The sequence below is a fragment of the Apium graveolens genome, chromosome 10 (assembly GCF_009905375.1).
Source record: "Apium graveolens cultivar Ventura chromosome 10, ASM990537v1, whole genome shotgun sequence".
NCBI classification, from domain to species: domain Eukaryota; kingdom Viridiplantae; phylum Streptophyta; class Magnoliopsida; order Apiales; family Apiaceae; genus Apium; species Apium graveolens.
In genome coordinates, this window is record NC_133656.1 from 184,808,303 (window position 1) to 184,829,428 (window position 21,126).

The window sequence follows — 21,126 nt, forward strand, 5'->3', positions numbered from 1 at the left end:
TAATTTTAAAATATATAATTTTTAAATGTTTTCCAAATTTACAAATTAAAATTATTGTATTTAAAAATTATTTATTTTTAATTCATTTAAGTAGATAGATTATGACTTTTAAGTAAAATTATTCAAATCTTATCTAATTTATCGGTTTTTATATACTTAATCATTTATTTGTTATTTTTTTTAATCATAAATTATTTATTTTAAAATATCCAAACGGTATTTAGCAAAAAAAAAAAAAAAAAAAATCCAAACGGGCACCCTATCCCTACATCGATATCAGATAACACGGGACATTTAAAAACTTTAATTTATAAAAAAGATTGACACACGTTATAGGGGTTGCATCTTTAATTCTTTATTATTGTTGCAAGATATTGCACATGAGGTGTAGGAGAATGATTCCAAACTATACAATTGCTTAAAAACTCATCTAACTCATTTTCTACGAAGTTTTACACATTCTTGCAGATCTCTTCAACATGTCCTTTGTTTTTCTCGAGCTAACTTCTTAAAGACAAAATTTCAAAAAGATGATGTCTCTAAACATTAGCAGGCACGTGCTTCAGTGATCTGCTTACTACTGCTTGTGTAGCCACCAGAAGCTTTTAGGGATGAGAAAAGGCACGATAATCTTGCGATCATGGGACTCGTTCTTGTCCCTCTGGTGATAAGTGCCAACTTCTTTTTGGCATCTTCGTCGCAAAAGCTATGATAGCCTTCCAAATCTGCTGTTGTTATCAAAACAGCATCCCTAGAAGGAGACTCTGCAGCAAAAGCTAGTTGATGCTGCTTGTATTCTTGAACTGCCTGTTTATTGATGTGTTAACAGCAAGAAATGAGGATTAAGACCGAAAGTTTATGAGGATCAGAATATAGCACGATCACATTTGGGACTAGTAATACAAACGTGACAAAATGTGCAAGTGCTGGATGTAGTACTTACTTTCCATTGAGAGGGGGCCAACAGCACTCTTGGTCTTCTCGAGCGCACATATTCAAGTGCAGCAGCAGGAGTCATATGCTTATACTCCACCTGCACATTGCAAAAGTATCAGTATATTCCAACATTTCAAATGGCAAAGACAGATGCCTGAGAGCATCATTAGAGCATCAATACTAAAGCCGCCTTAGAGGCAATACTTGGCAGAAAGGTAATCCTTTCATGTCGGGGGAATATTTTACCAGATAGCAAAGAACTATGGTTGTGCTCCTTCCCCTGCCAGCCTTGCAGTGAACATAAGTAGTCTTACCACAAGAAGCATTCCCTGACAACCAAAAATCAATCGTAAGCAAAAGAGGCAGCAAATATTATGTCAAGTCCAGACTTGCCCAGATACACCAAGTTCGGCTGTAATTTACTTACTGTGAATGAAATTTACTGCACGGTTAATGTCAATAAATGAAGGGGCAAATAGGTAGTCTCTGGTTGGGATGACTAGATGATCTATTCCATGAGCCTGAAATAAAAATAAGATGTGAATATAATGAAACCAAGCAAATAAAAGACTAGTGAAACATCTACTCGTACTCGTATCGACAAACAGCTAGTAAGAAGAAAAATATTTTCGCAATGCAATACAAGGCAGTTCAAGTGTAGTGTTTCCTGAAAACTTCATTATTTAGTTCAAATGCAACATTAAACATAACCACCAAGTTTACTTGCGCTTTGCAAGCCGGCAAAGGATTTGCAGGACAAAAGGTAACAACGTGCATGAGGTTCAAATTAGTAATAAAGCACGCTTTAAACGCACAAAAATCATATATAGAGATGCTCCAGAAGTCGAAAACAGAACCCATATCTCCATCTCACTATCTGTGTAATAGGCTAATTATATCTTCTATAAAACTCTCTCGGCTCCCTTAGCTCCAATGGGATAAAGTACATATTGCTTCTCGGCTAAAATAACTGTTTTATCTAATCAGGCGTTTAAAGATTTATTAATCCGCTTCTCCAGCTGTCCTAGGCATAGATGGATGATGAAAAGGAAGAGAGATAATTTGACTGCCACAAGATCCCTCTAAACGATATTGTTGAACTCGGTGACATGAGCTGATTTATGTATAGTACGGTAATCTACTAGGTTTTGAGACTATTCGACGAACTCCTATATTTAAACTAGCAACAATTTTAATAGAGCATCGATACTAAAGTAGCCTTAGAGGCGGTACTTAGCAGAAAAAATATTGTGTTTGATTGCTTCCTGCGTGTTGCGCTGTTTACAATCAGACTCTTGTGTTTTTTCCAAGTTTAAGCTCTCACAGCATTGAAAAGATTGGAATTATATTGAATTAGGCCTCAATACATGGCAAACCAAATTTACAGAACAGAGAAGAGAACTTAATATCAAACAACTAAAGTCCACAATTTATAATTTAGCTACAAAACATCATTCTAAGAACAATTGTTAATTCAAAAAGAACAAATTAAAGCAACCTCTGAGCAATTTACCAACCCATATAGGAAACAATCACGAAAACAAATATGTATATGCATCTAGGCGAAAGATACACAAAAAAAGCTTCATACCTGGTACAGTTCGGTGGGAACCAAAGTTTCATATGATTCATTGAGGGTTATGACTCCTCCAACACCAAGTAGCTTCAATTTAGGAACATCCTTGGGGAACGGAACCGCACCCAATAGAAGATACTGTAAGGTATGGAACCAAAATTACAACACACAAACATGATAAATTATTAATCGATAAAGTAATAATCTCTGCAAGTTAAACTGTATTTCAGTCCCAACATGATAACATCTATGTATTTTTAACCTCGATAAACTAATATCTCCGTGTGTTTAAAAAAAAAATCTTAGTTGCAGTTAATGAGTACATAGTACATGTCACTCGTTAATTAATATGATTTTGTCTTGGAAGTGTAAGAAGTATGCATGAAATAAAAAGAATTCACATCTCGTAATCGTAAACAAGAGAAGAGGTTGAAAAGAGAACCTGATCAATCTCATCCCACCATCTAAACTCAGGTTCAATCCTGTTTCGAAAAACATTGTAAAGCAGAGTAGGGTAAAACAAGATACGAGCACCAGCTCCAACTAGAGCTCGCTTTGCATCAACCACTGCTGTTCTGCTATCATTATTACAATCATTAGTATCTGCAATAACACCATCTAAATCCTGGATCTTCATGTTACAAATTAGTTTCAAGTTGAAAGTTGAAACAGGCAAAGGCAATGTTTTATAGGTGAATATATGAAACCAAAGATGACTCAATTTATGTTAATAAGAATGGAAATTAGTTATATATGGAAGTATTCGAATTTAAATACTGGACAGATTCCAAAAGAGATTCTATTCAGAAATATAGAACAAATTATATTTTATCAAGATTCAAGAGACAGTAGTGATTAATTATGTATATAATTTGGGACTACAAATTGTCTAATAAAATCTTCTTTTCATTTAGATTTGAGTTAAATAACTCAATATATAATTACATATAATACTAGCCTATAACACATGAGATGCACGGATTGCTTTTAACATTCGGCAGTTTTTAATAATAAATATATAATAAGTTATAACAATATATGTTTTATAATAATTTGAGACTTGACTGAAAATAAATAATATAATATAATATGTTGTTCACGGGATCCGAGCCCTGAAACCGTAGAAATTGTTAAAATAAAGAATATAAAAGTTTAAATATAATAAGCTGTTGTAAGGGTTCGAACCCTAAATCAGAGCAGTTTAAATATTAATATAATAATATTTTATTATTGCATCCAACGGTTCTCATCTTTCTGACTTTAGATCCGACGATTGTTATTTATCATACCAAACAACTGTACCGAGTAACTGACTACCAAATAAAGGGTGTTCTGCTTATAATAATACAGTATAGATAGATACAATTTTATAGAATTTTAGTATAACGAGGTTATTCTATTAATTTTTATTTTTCAAAAATCTAGTTATTGTGGTTTTCACAACTTTATTAATATATTCATACCAAAATTATATGACAGACGCTAAGTAAGAACTCTGGTAAAAACATTATAATTTACTAAATAAAATAAATACATTGTTGAGAAAACGGAATTTATTATGGGCTTATAGCTGCTATAGCACCCTTCGTTTGTTGGCGGATAATAGAAACATGTCACTATAATAATGCAGGGGAAACACAATTGATCCCACATCTGGAATAATGAATAAATCTTGACTTTTACTTTGTGTGCAAGATCTTGTGGCTCGTATAAAAGGAAACTCATGGTCAGTATAAATAGCAACGAAATAAAGAATATAAATGTGTAAATAAACATATCATTCTAAATATTATCAATTTCATCCATTAATTCTGTATTAATCTTCTATAACATAGGTGATTGATCCGATTTCTAAAATTCGGTTAATTATTATATTCTTTCTGATTGGTATTGCAAATGAAATATTATATATAAAATGGGATTTTAATTAAATTTAAATTATCATGATTATATAATACTAGAAATATATATTAATTTATAAATTATTAATAAAATAAGAGTTTAAAATAAATCCCCAATTATTTAATTAATCTTAAATCAGTACATCCACTTTTTTTTATCAGGCCACTTATTTATTTCAATTACCGATTTTTATAACAGTGATTTGTCTATAGTATTTTTGCTTAAATCTCAATTTATTGATTAAGAACTGGTTTTTTTTCTTGTCAAAATTGGTAAGATTATAGAAATAAAAAAAATCAATTTTGACAAGCCAATCATTTAATAGATATCAAATTCTAAAATTTATAAAAATTACTAAAATCACCGATTTTCCTCAATTTTCGTAATTCTCATTTTTATTATGCATTAGGGGTATATACTTTATATATGTACATGGGTGTAAATAAATTAAATTATTAGAGAAATCTCACACTCAACTCTTTAAATATTTAAATTTGATTTGGTCATAATTGAGCCAAACCTGATCTCGAGCTATCCGAACTCTTTACCTATCCGAACCAGAGTTTTAAATTATTCGACTAGTAAGGTTGGCGAGCCTCTATTGTTTTTTTATTTTATAAATATATTTTTACAAAAATAACTATTTTTTTAATTTTTATTTGATATATTTAATCGAATCAAATTTGAACCGAAACAATCATATCCTATTTCAATTTTTCGGCAATATTTAATGAAATCGATTCGAGTTTTAAAACCGAACTGGGGCTTATCGAACATTTTACTAGTTTAGTTTTGAAATTTAAGATTCGGTCAAATTGAAATTCGTATCCAAATTTTTTAATAAAATTTAAATTCGAGTTTGATGTGTGAAAAGAATTGTTTAATCAAATTCAAATAGAGTCGGGCAGACTGGAGTGTCAAATTCAGTTCGGATGGGTTAGAGCCCTGACACATTAGAACGTGTCAAATTATACTAATGTCCGCGAGAATATGCCTGGAATAGTGAGGAAGTACAATAGTGCCCCACTCTCGCTCAATATTTATAATTGAAAAATTAACCAAAATTTAATATATTATTTTTTATTGTGTGTCCAGATAAAATTGGTTTTTAAATTTGTACTTTGTAAGGGAGTCTAGAGAACCTAAAATATAAATAAATAAATTATTTATTTATTTGTATTTGATTCTATACGATATACCTGGATGCCTCCTTGTGGGCTGGGCTCTGGTCTGGACCTGTTAAAGCTAAAAGCTAAACCATTTTATGCAATTCCATCTCCCTACAAGTTGATCTGTTTGTGCTCAAGTCTTCTTCACTTTGCTAATCATAGTGTCTCTTACCATGTAGGTGAGTCACCTCCTAAACTGGTTTCATTATTATTATCTTACCATGCACTGTATTTTATGAATGTCCGGCGGCAAGGATTATTCAAAGCAAAAATGAGTCCATAACAATTAAGCAAAATTGAGTCAACGACTCAAGACACTCAACTGCATCTCAAAGACTGTCACTCACTCGCTGCATCTTTACTCTCATGTCAACTTCTTTTTTTTTTGCTAAAACTTGTAAACTTTTTAATAAACTGTTAATTTGACATTAACCAAAAATAAACTGTTACGTTGACATTAAATAACAAGAAATGAGAGCATCCACAATATCAATACCCAACACGCTTACAAATGGGGTTATATTTTTGTCAACTAAGCATCAAGTGATCTTTTAGAAATAAGTGGCCACTCCCCTCCAATGCACAAGTCCAATTCTACTTACACATGAGTCCCTTTTAACTTTATCTTATTCTTTCTTTTACAATACTTATAATAAAATTATAATTTATAATTATAAATATATTACTATATTTTATGAAATTAAATAAATAAATAATTATAATTATATTTGCTGTAAAAAATATTAAAAAACACCACAGGATAAAGCATTAAATTAAAAAGATTACAAAATGGAAAAAAAATTAACGATTATTATGGAACTGGAAGATATATTCAACCAAGTCATTTTGTAGCTGGCGATATGCTCGTTTATCACGCATTTGTATAGTCTTCTGAATATACGTTTCATACTGAACGAGAATTTCTTCGTCTAAATTTAGTTGCCATAAGCCATTTGTTGCATCATCATAAGTCGGTAGATGACCAAATTGAGTGGCGTACGTGCCCCTCTCGTCTTCAACAATCATATTATGTATTATGATACATGCCCTCATATTTCCGGAATTACTTAATTTAGTTTTTTTCGAACTTTCAGTACTTGAAGGAGTTCTCCACTTAGGATGTCTACGGAGCTCAAACTAGTATTTGTCAAAGTTAGACTTCTTTTTGTATATAGTTAAATGATATACATGAGTTTGGTCAGATATAGTAACCAAATTTGAGCCGCTCCCGACTAGCTTGACTGCCTTTTCATAACACGCTCCAAATTTTTGAGCACCTTCGTTTACCCGGCTCCATCATTTTTCATCGCCACAACTCCTCTCTTGATAACACCGGGATTATCTTATTCACAATATTGATGAATTCGTTCCCAAAAATGCTTCAGCTTTTTTATCTGTACCAACCACTGGATCAATTGACACATTTTACCATGCACTTATTAAGAGTTGATCTTCAACCCACTTCCACCGACCAGTATTTTCTCGAACATCTTCACTTTCTTCACAATCATCATTTAAATCAATAAAATTCGGGTTATTAAAGGCCAGAACTTGCAAACGTGGAGAATTTTGACTATCGGGGGTTATTTGTTAGGTTTCAAATTGTGGATTTGAAAACGGAGGAAATGGAAATTGGTACGGGGAATTTTGAGGACATGAAAATGGAAATTGGGAATTATGAGAAAATAGAAATTGGTATTGAGAATTCGGATTTTGAAAATTAAAATTTTGTGGGTTTGATAAATAGGAATTTGGATATGGGTATGGAAATTGGGGGTTTGAATTTTGAGAATTTGAAGGTGGAGGATTGTTGGAATTGTTTAGATTCATATTTTCCCAAAGAATTTTTTTAATTTTTTTTTGAGAATGTAAAGATTATGAATAAGGTATGAGAATTGAGAGTATTTATAGGAAAAAATATTACCGTTTTTAAGTTTATGTTAGAAATATATACGTTATATTCAGAAAAGCAGTCTGTAGGTATCTGTAAACTGAAAAAGTAAAGTAATGCACATGCAACTGATTTTGAATATATACTAAAATAATCAAATGGGACAGTGACTGCCCATTTTTATCTTCATTCTTCCAATGCAAATACAGTCCTAGTTTTCACAATTCAGCCACTTCACGTGGCCCGATGCGGCAACTGACCACCCACTGGGGGTGCTCTGAGTATTTCTAAGTTGGAATCTGTTTTCTGGTAATAGGACTATTAATTTTGATTATACTCATGCTATAATTCTATGTAAGCAGCCACCCCGAATATTTTCTGAGAAGCAGTCATCGATTTTTACCAACGAAAAGTTCCAATATTTTTTTCTTATTCATTTATCTTGATTAAAGTCTTGTTTTTATTCAATAAAGTCTCATTTTTTAGAGAAATTATCAAAATACTAAATTTTCTAATTTTTTTTATGATTTTATTATCATTTTAAAATATTTACAAAAATACGGTGAAACCATAAATTCCATATATTCAACCACTTGTATCGAGTTTGTCCGGTTGCATTTGAGTTTGCATGTAACTGCATAAACTCGTCGAGGTTGTATCTAATTACAGAAAATCATATTTTTGCAACAAAAAAATGAAAAATAATATTTTTACGAATAAAAAGAAATATTTTTGCACATTCTTTACAAAAGTGAAAGTATTTTTTAAAAAACATTTTTGGACTTGGGCATCTTTCTAAAAAAACCTTTTTTATTTTGCTTAGTCTCTTTCTTATTGTGAAAGTTGAGTTTATTTTGGTGTTCTTCTTCCGAAATTACAAATTTTCGGGATTCTCGTATTTTTTTATTCGGTCATAAAAAAAATCATAGAATCATTAATTGCTTAAAACAGTTACATAAAAGTAAATATATTTATAATATCTTTTTTAATTGTCTTTCAACAAAATAAGAGTTCAACAATGTCCAGTTATATTTAGATATCGTATGATTTTTCATCAGTGAACTGATTCCCCTTTTCAAAAAATTAAGAAAAATGATATTTTCTATAATTTCTTCTATATATAATAGCACAATTTGACTATAAAATTAGTGAAACTATTTATTCTCAGTAAAATGACAAATCTGTCCCTCTATCTATCATAATTAAAAAATTGTTGTTGGCGGTAATCAAACCACAATCTACCCATTAAGTCTAACACTATAGTATGACACTTAATATGTTTCAATCAAACACTTAATATGTGTGTGTCTCTAAAGAGAAAAAATTCAGTTTTCTATTGCAATTCATGAAATAACTTTTATAATCATGTATTTCCGTTCATATATATTGATTTAGTTAACTAAATATTTCTAGATAATTAAAGTTACAATTTAGATAATAATTTTGATAAATATTTAACATATAATGATAACCATTATATGAAAAAATATAAATAAATTAAGACATGACATATATTTAGTAAATAATATAATATATTTTCAAATAATCGTCTTGTTAAAATCTACGATATTATATATAAGAATTAATTAATGATGTCAAATAATCAAGTTCACGCTAATACTAAAAATAAACAAATAAAGTTTATAATGCGTGTTTATTCAATAAAAAATATATTTTTAGAAAGTATACATAATATATTTTTAAGAAAATAAAATGATATATTTTAGTCATTTGACCAAATTGATTACAAAAAATCAAAGAAGTCAACAATTATGTGATAAATGGAATTGTTAGATGTACACATAATTCATAAAATTATTCGATTTTTGATTTAAACCAACATTATTTAGGTTTATTTCGAACTTAACATCATAATCTACTTGATTTTAAAAAATACATCAAAATTTGACCATTTTTGGAAAAAATGAAAAAGTAATATAAAAAACTGACAATCACTATCTATATGAATTACAATAATTCAATTCGGGGGAACACGATCAATTTTGCTTCAAATGTGGTTAAAATTATTCAAACTTCAGCTTCTTATTCTCCCAAAATTCTAAATTTTTCAATATCATAAAATTTCAGAATGCTCATCATCCTTACAAGCTTTCATCAAGCAATTTATCAGTGGTAGATTACATGAGAAAAATTCAGCATCTCTCATGAGCATTGTGCAAGGAGCAAAGGATTCCTTGAGAGACTATCTGAATCGTTTCACAAAGGAAGCCTTGAAGGTCCCAGATCTTGACGACAAGGTAGCTATGATAACACTACAGCAGGGAACTAGAGATGAGTTCTTCAAGATGTCCTTAGCTAAGCTCCCCCCTGAAAGCATGTTATAGCTCCAAGATAGGGCCGGGAAGTATATCATGGTGGAGGAAAGTATGAAGAAGATGGTGGTGAACAACGAGCCCGCTGGTGGCAAGAAGCGAAAGACTGATCTAAAATACAATGTCAAGGACAAGTATCCTAGAGTTGAGAAAGACGTTGACTCAACCCCAAAGAAGGGAGGGCCTGGACAAAAGTTTACTGAATATGCTAGGCTGAATGCCCCTAGAAGCCAAATTTTGATGGGAATTGAGAAAGATAGGTTTGTTCGTTGGCCTAAACCCCTGAAGGCTGATCCCACAAAGCTAGATAAAAGCAAATATTGTAGATTCCACAAGGACGTTGGTCATGACACCGATGAGTGCCGACAACTAAAGGATGAAATCGAATTCCTTATCCGAAAAGGTAGATTGAGTAAGTATATTGGGGACGAAGAGAAACACAATAGTGGAAGAAGGAACTTTGATGATCGTAGGAGGGACCAAGACCGGTTATAAATACAATCTTTGAAGGGTCAACTGTTGCAGGATCCTCTAAGAACTCGAGGAAAGCTTATGTCAGAGAAGTCATGTATATAGTAAGAGAAGCTCCAAAAAGGGCTAGGACAGGAGTAGCAATGGTGTTTGAGAAGGGGTCAAGTTTCCCCATGATGATCCCCTAGTCATAACACCCGTAATAGGGAACAACCCGGTGAAAAGAGTCCTTGTAAACAATGGAGCATCGGTAGACATTTTACTTTATGATACCTTCATAAGGATGGGTTACAATGACTCTCAAGTGGCCCCAACTGATATGCCGATATATGGTTTCGCCGGAGTCGAATGCCCCGTGAAACGGATAATTAAGCTACCCCTAACAATAGGTCAGGAGCCAAGATAAGCCACACAGATGTTGAACTCTGTGGTAGTAAAGGATGGATCAACGTATAATACGATCATGGGAAGGACATATATACATGCCTTTAAGGCAGTCCCCTCATCCTACCATTCCATGATCAAGTTTCCAACGAGAAATGGAATAGGAGAAGAAAGGGGAGACCAGAAGATGGCTAGAAGCTGTTATGTAGCCTCACTGTGGGCAGATGGAGTAGGGGGCAGGTCTTGCCTATTGAAGACCTGGATATTCGTAAGAATGATGAGAAGCGAGGAAAGCCAGCGGAAGACTTGATCCTTGTTGCCTTAGCTTTTGAAGACCCCGAAAAAGTAACTTTCATTGGAGCATTATTGGAGGAGCCCCTTAGAGGGAAGTTAGTGACTTTTTTGCAAGATAACAATGATGTGTTTGCGTGGTCGGCCGCAGATATGCCCAACATAGACCCATAATTGATCACCCCCAAGTTGAACGTGGATCCTAATCGAAATACCGTGAAACAAAAGAAAAGGAGTTTTGCCCCTGAAAGGCAGGAAGCAATCAAGAAAGAAGTAGAGAAGCTCTTAGACGCTAGTTTTATTGAAGATATACAATTTACGGAATGGTTAGCAAATCCTGTAATGGTAAAGAAGGCTAATGGAAAGTGGAGAATGTGTGTGGATTTCACTGATCTGAATGATGCTTGCCCAAAGTATTGTTTCCCGTTGCCAGGGATAGATACACTGATAGACGCGACCACTGATCGCGAGATGTTAAGCTTTGTGGATGGGTTCAGCGGCTACAATCAGATCAAGATGACTAAGGATGACATCCCAAATGTATCATTCATCACTGACTTTGGTGTTTTTTTATCTTGTTATGGCATTTGGTCTCAAGAATGCAGGAGTTACCTATCAAAGGTTGGTAAATAAGATTTTTAAAGATCTTATTGGGAAAACTATGGAAGTATATGTAGACAGCATGTTAGTCAAGAGTCTTGTGAAGAATGACCACATAACCAATTTGAGGGAAGCTTTTGAGGTCCTGAGATACCACAAAATGATGTTACTAGATAGGTACTTTACAAGAATAGCTAATCCTGTAAAGTGTGCTTTCGGAGTGGGATATGGAAATATTTTAGGATTGATGGTCTCCAAAAGGGGAATTGAGGCCAACCCGGACAAGATAAAGGCCATCTTAGGTATGGAACCTCCACGTTCTGTAAAGGATTGTTAGGACGAAAATACGTGCTAATATTCACGTAAGTATACGCGTTCGCAAGTAATATAGAATTAATTCTAGTTCATTTCCACAAAGACTGGTTTAGGTTAATTTCAATCTATGCACTTATGCAACAATGCTATGGTTATTATTCAATGCTAAGATATTAACTAACATAAAATTTAACTAAGAGATTAAAAGGTTGATTTACTATTTGAGACAAACATGGGATTCTAACTTCATTACTACTTCATTCAAAGTCATTGTTCTTATCCTTAGCATGCAACAATGATGACACTAATCAGACAACAACAACTAGTAAACGCCAACTTTCGTTGCAAGAATACCCTACCACCAGACATCCACAAAAGAGATAGAAGCTGAATAGACACCAAATATGTTGAGACCCTATATGTCTATAGAATTTGACAACATAAAGGTTTAATGCGCAAGTTATCTATCGTGATTACATAGGGCAAGTAAGATGGTTAAAATTACCTACGAATCATGCATATAAAGTACATGAACCTATGCTAGCATGGCAAGTTCTAAACCTTTAAATTCACTTTCGCTTTAATAGAGATTAACACGCTATCTTATAAGTTCGCGACGCTCATTAGACGAATAAACACAACCAATACTAAGATATCATACAATCACCACACACTAAGGTATCGAAACAAATTAACTATTGAAATCCATAAGTAAATCCGCTAGAACCCCACGATAACAATAAGTTCATAACGAACTCATCATCATCGTGGGTTTCGATGAAAGCATGGTATAATAAACTAAGTCTTTATAAAACTGAATAATAAACCAAAGCACGTAATCAAGAGTATAGGTTCAACAAACAAGAAAACTAGCATCCAAGATTACAACTTAAACAAAGAATCACAAGAATAAACTAGATCCTCTTCGCCTTCATTGTATTTGTGCTCCTAGGTCTTCTCGCTGTCTTCTCTTTAAGCTCCGTTCTCAAAAACATCTTTAGATAGGCTTTATATAGCTGTAGAATAATCCTGGGCTTCAAACTCTCAAAATCCAAGTAGAAACAGAATTCTGAAAACCCGACCTTGCGCGACCGTGCGCTCTCCCAGCGTGGGCGCATTGTCTTCTGTTGTTTTGGCGCGGGCGCGCGCTATCACAGTGCGGGCGCGCTAACATTCTGGAAAATCTTCTTCTTTCTATTTTCTTTGTTGGTTCTTGATGGCATTCAACGAGCATTTATCCAAGACACCTTCCTAACACCATTTTAGCACCAAAGCAATGATAAATCTCCTCGATCTATTATCAATGCCTGAAATGCAAAACACTACAAAAACACATCAAATACACAAATAACTTGAGTACAAAACACCAATTTGAGCCTTTATAGGATGTTCTAAGTGGATATTGCCACTTAATATGTGACGGCCTCAACCCCGGGGTCAAGAGTTGACGTCACCAACAATAATAATAACAAACATAATATAATCCAAATCATTAATAATACATAACCACGACCCCTTTACCAAGACCTTTTCCAGGTTTAAGTATGACTTAGATTACAACTATTACAAGACTAACTTATAACAAACAATCTTGACAATACTATCTTAATACAGCAACTCAACAGACCATCTTTGGTCTGACACAACTACCTCAGAGGAGTCTGGTACATAAGGAATCTGGAACTCTGCCCTGACTGCACGGGAAGGTCTCCTATATATCTATAATACATATATACAAAACATTCTCCAAGGGTGAGCAATCAATTGCTCAGCAGTACCACTATATGAATAACAAGTAAAACAATTTATGATAAAACAATTATAGGAACAAAATTCACAACTCGTTAGAAATCAAGTAAAATATGTATAAACTGGATATTCAAAACTAGCATGCTCTGTAAAATAATATAATCAGTCGTGTGCTGTGTAAATACCAGAGTCAAATTTTAGCATGCTATTTTCATTTCCAAAACCTCTGTTCCATTACAGGAACCAGCAAACCGTCTGTCCCGTTACAGGGACCACAAAACCATTTATTCCGTTACTAGAACCACAAATACAATCAGATATGTATTGGATGTTATCTAGGGATGGATGATCAGGGGCTATCACACAAATTGTCTAGGAAAGCTGATCGGGCTTTCACACAAATTAACCGAATCCGCAGAGACTAGCTAGGTCTCTGATTAACTATGCTGGACTAATCGGTGAAAATATGCGCAACCGAATTAGCCACCTACGCAATATTATCCAATATCTGATTCATTTTATCCAGTTTTCAAATTCACTTTTACCTATCTCTTGTTAAAAACCATTTTGTCACAGCACACTATTCAAAAATTCCTTTCATTTTAGTCATATTTTAGAGATATGTACTTTCAGAAGTTACTTTTCCCCAAAAACATATTTAAACAACATTTTCAAATACAAGGGATACGTAACTTAAAACATTTCTGTTTCATTACGAGAATAAAGCAACATATATTCGTATATACTGAACCATAAGAGTATGGTCAGGGATACTTGCCTTGCAGAGCTTTACAACTATCTCTGATTGACCTTGGACTAACTTGGACACTCCTCTTTATTGCCTTACTATCAGACTATCCTGGATCCGGTTTAACACTCAGGTCCTTCGCTTGGAACCTTGCTGAGTTTGTCGACTGATCGATAGATTATCTCTAGTCCAACGCCACTCTCGGGCCTTCCGACTATAACCTATAGAGTCGAAATACCCTAATTTAGACATTCGATTATGCTTGACATATCCTCTCTAACAATCCTACCCAAACGATAGCAATCCCGACGTACTTATTCGTATTATAATAACACACATAACAATCAAGGTTCACGCACTCAAGACTCGGTTCTGTAATCTTTTCGGCGAATATCTATACTCATCGCATCATCAAAATAGGGTTGTCAAATATTTTGCAAAATGTTTTACCACGATCCGCAAATAGGTTCCGTAAAATAATTATTAGTAATTATATACGTATATACGTTCGACTAGTAATCCCGTTAATCACAGGATGTGTCCCCGTATTTTTGAATTTCATTTCCAAAAATCGGGCAGCACCTCATTTATTTATTGGCCTATCCGTCGAAACATAAATCGACGACAAATCACAACCAACAACCAATCAATCACAATCACAGTCCCAATAATCTCGAATAATATTTAACTATTGTTTCGCTTTGAACTTATAACTAAAATTTATGCATTTATTATTTATTTATATTAGGACTCAGAATCGCGTCATCACAGTCCACCGTCCGCTCATCGCAATTCATCACGGACGACGGTAAAATCCGGAGGTACCCGAGTTGAGTTTCCAATCACCGATTTCACTGATAAATTCTGAATAGTTACAATTTAATAATTCTAATAATCACAAAAGTTCATGCGAATTATTCACATAAAATCATATCATTAATTCAAATTCCCATAAGAAATGGAATAATCGAATTACAAAATTTCATAACCAGCAAGAATATACACACATGCAACACCTATAATCGCACACACAACACACTTGTGTGCAATCCCAGATACAAAAAAACAAGGTGGCACCGGAATGAGGACACTGGCGCCAGAAAAAGGGAAGAGCAAGCAGCAACAGTAATAAGCAAATCACACGCATCTAAACAAATATACACGTATATATATATGCGGAATCAGACATAAAGGGAAAAAAAGCCACCGAGCCCGCCGGAGCAGGCGGCAGCTTGCCGTAAGCGGGCCGGAGAAACAGATAAAAGACGACCGGAATTTGAGGCGGTCGTGAAACTGTCCAGAACCCAGGCACATCCGAAGAAAAAAAATAGAGAGAAATATAGGAGAAAGAGAGATGAGAGTTAGAGAAAGAGACAGAGATGAATTAGAGATTGAGAGAGGTGAGAGGCAAGAATTGATGTTTATATTCTGTATAAGCGAGAATGTGACACGTGTATCTCGGTTCTGTATAATTTTTACACGTATCCACTAAATAGACACGCGTCCTGGTTACTGACTGTAAACCCGATTTTTGCCCCGCGTTATATATTTATCGAATATTATTACGGTTAAAACTGACCTAAAAAAGTACCAAATTAACTTTAAAATGTTATAAATATCCCGAAGTTACTAAAATCATAAATTTTATAATTTTAAAATAATTTCTGAAGCGCGATTTATACTCGTATTTAGCAATTAAACGAATCGACGCCGCGTAAAATTAATCCCAAAAAATTTCAAAATAATTTTAAAATTCTTAGAATATTATAAAATTCATAAAATATGGGTTTCGCAATTTTTGAAGAATCCTGAAATTAAATACGGATTTTACGAATAAATACAATCAGAAAATCATACAAGGCTAAATAATTGATGAAATATTGATTTCTAAATTTTGTAAAATCCCAAAAATAATTACTAAAATTATAAGATCATAAAAACAATTTTAGAGACATTCCGAATATTTATGCAAATAAATTTGCATTAAATTCACTTTTAAAAGTGAAAACAAATCAATATAACTCAATAATTAATTACGCAAATAAATCATGTATCTCATAATTCACACATAGTTAATAGTAAAGAACACACAGCTATCAAAACTGATACACATAATTTATTTAATTAATTATTCAACAATTACATTCTTAAAATAATACAAAATGTACGAGTCGTTATATAACACACCCCTAAACTTGAACCGATGCTTGTCCTCAAGCATAAATAGACTCAAAGAACAAGAAATAAAAATGCATAAATGCAAGGATCCCCTCAGAATAACTAACCAACCGATGAGCAAAATCTCAACAAATGCAGTTATTCGCACAAAGATCAATCAAATCTTACAAATTAACTCACAAGCCAGAAAATGTGCGTGTGTGCAAATGCTTAACAGATGTACTATCGCAACTACATCAATAATCATGACTCACTACTCATCAAGGCAATCACAAAGTTATAAACAGAATAGACGATAGACTCAATATGACTGACAACACTTCAATTTTTTTATCGGAGTTATACAAGGATTCATGCTTTTATTCATAACACATAGCAACACAAATATGCTTATATGATCGTGCAATGAGTGAGGTCCACAAAAGACTTATACAATAATACCCATGTAGCGAGTGTTAGGTTAGTGGATCCCAGACTATTAAAGCCTTAGGTCACTAGGCACAAATTCCCCTAAGAACTTAATAACTCAAGTATTAAAGAACCCACTCGTGATCAATTATGCATCAACACATATTTTTTTTTACTTTTTTTCTTTTTTTTCAATGATTTCTGAACGAGTGTGTTTCGCTCCATCTCGTTCAACCCTAGACTACTCATATAAAATGAGCCAGCTACTAGCCATCTGACATCTAGCCACAACAACTAGCAATGAAATCCAATATTTTTCTCCAATTTTTAAATATCCATGCTATATTGCCATTAAGAGAATATCCTAAATTCCAAATATAAACATGTGATTAAACCTCAACAAACAAACAAGACATGATCATGATCTAGCACTCAAGCAACCTATAAGACTTAGTGATTTTGTTTTTATTTCTAGCATGCAAATTAACTCGATAGGACTTAACATCACTATATACGACATCACTACACTAACATTAATATCACAAATCAGTCGGTAAAGTAAACTTAAGAGATCATGATAAAATGCAAATGAATGAAACTATATGTAACATACTAATATGTAAAATAAAATAGAATAAAATAAATTACATGACAAATATACAACTATATGAACTAAATTATCATGAATATGCAAACTATATGGACACACACATAACATATATTCCTTAACTACCACCCCAAACTTAAAATATTCACCGTCCTCAGTGAAAGTAATAGTAAGATATCAGGCATACCTACTCGGAACCAGGATCATCACCCTCAAGGGGTAGAGTGTCATGAGTGTCAGGAGGCGGGTACACAGAGTCCTCACCGAAAACTGGCCACTGGATATCAACTCTTATGGATTTGAATGCAGTCCCTAACACCTAGATAAGATCATGTGCAAACCTACTATGGATGTCATGCATCGCATCCATCCTCCTCATCAAGCGCCTATACTGCGCTGAACCCAAAACAGCACTGTCATCTGCTTCATGCTGCTGCTGCGACTGGGAAGGACCGGCCTCGCCCAACTGAGCTCTCCATACTGCTCTGCTCACCTGAGCCGTACAACCAGCATATGCCTGATCAGCTGGACGTCCACCTGGGAAGTGATCATATGAGTAACCGAGCCCCTTCGGATCAGGCTTCCCACCGTACCACTCCTGCATACTCAAAAGCGTAGAACTGTCAATCGGGGCACTAGGTAGCTACACCTGCTCGTGCGGGCCAATGAACTCTAACCACCACACACAGTTTCGTCACAATGGACGTATAGTGAATAGAGCCCATAGTGCTGCCTCACAGAAACCTCTGAATACCCTGATAAATTACCGACCCGAGATCCACATAATCACCCTGAAGAATCCCCCAATATAACCGTGCATGCTCCATAGTAACATCATGCATGTAAGAAGATGGCATGATGTTTGCACAAATAAAAGAATTCCATGCATATGCAAACCTGTTTATGCACGAGGCAGGGAAAGTGGGATACTCATTCGTGTCCCTCTTGAACTTCCAGTAAGTCTCTGGCACACACAATGTAGCAACAATCAAATCCAATTTAAAATCATCCCCCGTCTTAGCATTCCAATCCTCCTGCTCTGGCTTCCTCTCGGGCTGATTGATCACCCTTTGAATAGCCTCAGCACTGTAATCCACCGTCAACCCCTTCACCACATTAAAACCATTTTTATCCTCCTTCGCATTTGTATAAAACTCGCGAACAACACTCATGGGCACAACAGCGGGTGCCTCGCAGAAAGCGACCCAACCCATCTCTAGAATCATCTCAAGCAACTTACCATCCCTCCCCGATGGCAGAAATCCTCTCTCCTTCTCTACGGGCTTTGAAAGCAACCTCGTATACTCCGCTTCAGCCTCCGGAGTAGAAAACCTAGGCCTCATATCACCAACACTCGAAGAATCGGTGGTGCTGCTGCTAACTTGGGTTCTTTGTCTCTTGGGTGTCATTGAATGTGAATAAGTGTTGAGAAAATAGAAGTGTATTAGAGAGATTTAGTTTGATAATTGAGAAGTGATGGAGAAGATTGTGTATAAGTGTATGTATATATAGGGAATTAGGAATTAGTTTTGGAAAAAAATGGGAATTGATTATGGGAATAATGGGAGTATTGGGTTGATTGAAACTGATTTGGAGACGGAAATATGGAAGGTGGGAGAGGGAAATTCGGCTGTAATGTGATTTTGTTTTGAATTTTCATTTTTCTATTTTATTTTTTCACCTTCAGGAGGCCAGCACGGCCGCGCGCTATCCTAGCACGGGCGCGCGCTATCCTAGTGCAGGCGCGCCGTGCTTTTGTCAATCCAGCGCGGCCGCCCCACCAAGCAGTGCGGGCGCGAGCAGTCTCTGTACTTTCAGCGCAACCGCCCCGCTTCCCAGCGCGGGTGCGCTGTTCTACTGTAGTTGACACTGAAATTTTTCATTTTTTTGATTTTTTTTTTGTAGTTTTCTTCTTGTTTTCTTCTTACTCTATCTACTGATGTACAACAAACTTGGGTTGCCTCCCAAGAAGCGCTTGGTTTACGTCGCTAGCTTAACAAAGAATCCCGAGATCAAGTGGATAATAAAACGGCACTAACCACCTCACGGTTTACCGTATCTCCATAGTAATGCTTCAAACGCTGATCATTTACCTTGAATGCTTCGCCTGGATCATTCTGAAAAATCTCTACCGCTCCATGTAGAAACACAGTTTTGACAATAAACGGCCCTGACCACCTCGACTTCAAATTCCCAGGAAAAAGATGGAGACAAGAGTTAAACCAAAGAACTTGTTGTCCCGGCACAAATGATTTGAGCACTAGACCTCTATCGTGCCACCTCTTGACTTTCTCCGTGTACATTTTGTTGTTCTCATACGCTTGAAGTCGAAACTCATCGAGTTCGTTCAATTGAAGCATCCTTTTCTTACCAGCTGCATCCATATCAAGGTTCAATTTCTTCAAATCCCAATACGCTTTATGCTCTAACTCCAAAGGCAAATGACATCCTTTATCATAAACCAATTGAAATGGTGACATACCTCGCGGAGACTTGTATGCTGTTTAATACGCCCAAACAGCTTCATCCAGCTTCAAAGACCAATCATTCCTTGATGGACATACAACTTTCTCTAGAATACGCTTGATCTCTCTGTTAGATACCTCAGCTGGACCATTAGTCTGAGGATGGTAGGTTGTAGCAATGCGGTGATTCACATTATATCTCTGCATCATGGCAGTGAACTTGCGATTGCAGAAATGCGATCCCTCGTCACTGATTATGACTCTTGGAGTCCTAAATCGTCTGAATATTTGATTGTGAAGAAAATTAAGAACTACCTTCGCATTATTCATCGGCAAAGCCTTGACTTCCACCCATTTTGAGACATAATCAACTGCCAACAAGATATACAGATTATTGCAAGATGAGACAAATGGCCCCATGAAGTCAATCCCCTAAATATCGAAGACCTCAACCTCGAGAAGCACAGTAAGAGGAATCTCATCCCTCTTGGACATATTACCAACACGCTGGCATCGATCACACTTCAAAACGAACTGATGCGCATCTTTAAACAATATAGGCCAGAATAATCCTGCTTGAAGGATACGAGCTGCTGTCTTTTCTCCACCATAGTGGCCTCCATAAATAGTTGAATGACAGTCTCGCAAGATCCCGCCCCCCGTTTCGCTGTACGGAATACATCTCCTGATAATTTGGTCAGTTCCTTGCCGAAACAGAAAGGGCTCATCCCACATGTACCACTTCACCTCATGAGGAAACTTTTTCCTTCGAGCAGAAGACAAGTCTGGAGGCATAATTTTGCTCACAAGGTAATTCACAATATCTACGAACCACGGTTCTTCTTCTTGCACCCCAAAAAATTGCTCATCGGGAAAAGACTCATTTATCAATGTCTTATCCTGTGAAGTTGCACTTGGATCTTCTAAACGAGAGAGATGATCAGCGACTTGATTCTCAGTACCTTTTCTATCCTTGATCTCCAACTCAAACTCCTGAAGTAAAAGAACCCATTGAATCAGTCTAGGCTTCGAGTCATTCTTCGAGATGAAATAGCAAATTGCAGCATGATCAGTGAACACTGTCACCTTCGTCCCAAGCAAAT

At 35.1% G+C, this 21,126-nt stretch overlaps 1 protein-coding gene across 1 annotated transcript; it reads right to left on the reverse strand.

Moving 5' to 3' along the window:
• Window positions 1-294: 294 nt before the first annotated feature.
• Window positions 295-3,250, reverse strand: LOC141692398 (phosphatidylglycerophosphate phosphatase PTPMT2-like). The gene is made up of 6 exons (XM_074497219.1): window positions 2,955-3,250; window positions 2,528-2,650; window positions 1,364-1,457; window positions 1,183-1,265; window positions 944-1,033; window positions 295-807 (listed from the first exon to the last, which is right to left on the reverse strand). The coding sequence occupies exons 1-6, from the start codon at window positions 3,147-3,149 to the stop codon at window positions 547-549; spliced, it is 846 nt and encodes a 281-aa protein (XP_074353320.1). The 5' UTR covers window positions 3,150-3,250; the 3' UTR covers window positions 295-546.
• Window positions 3,251-21,126: the final 17,876 nt, after the last annotated feature.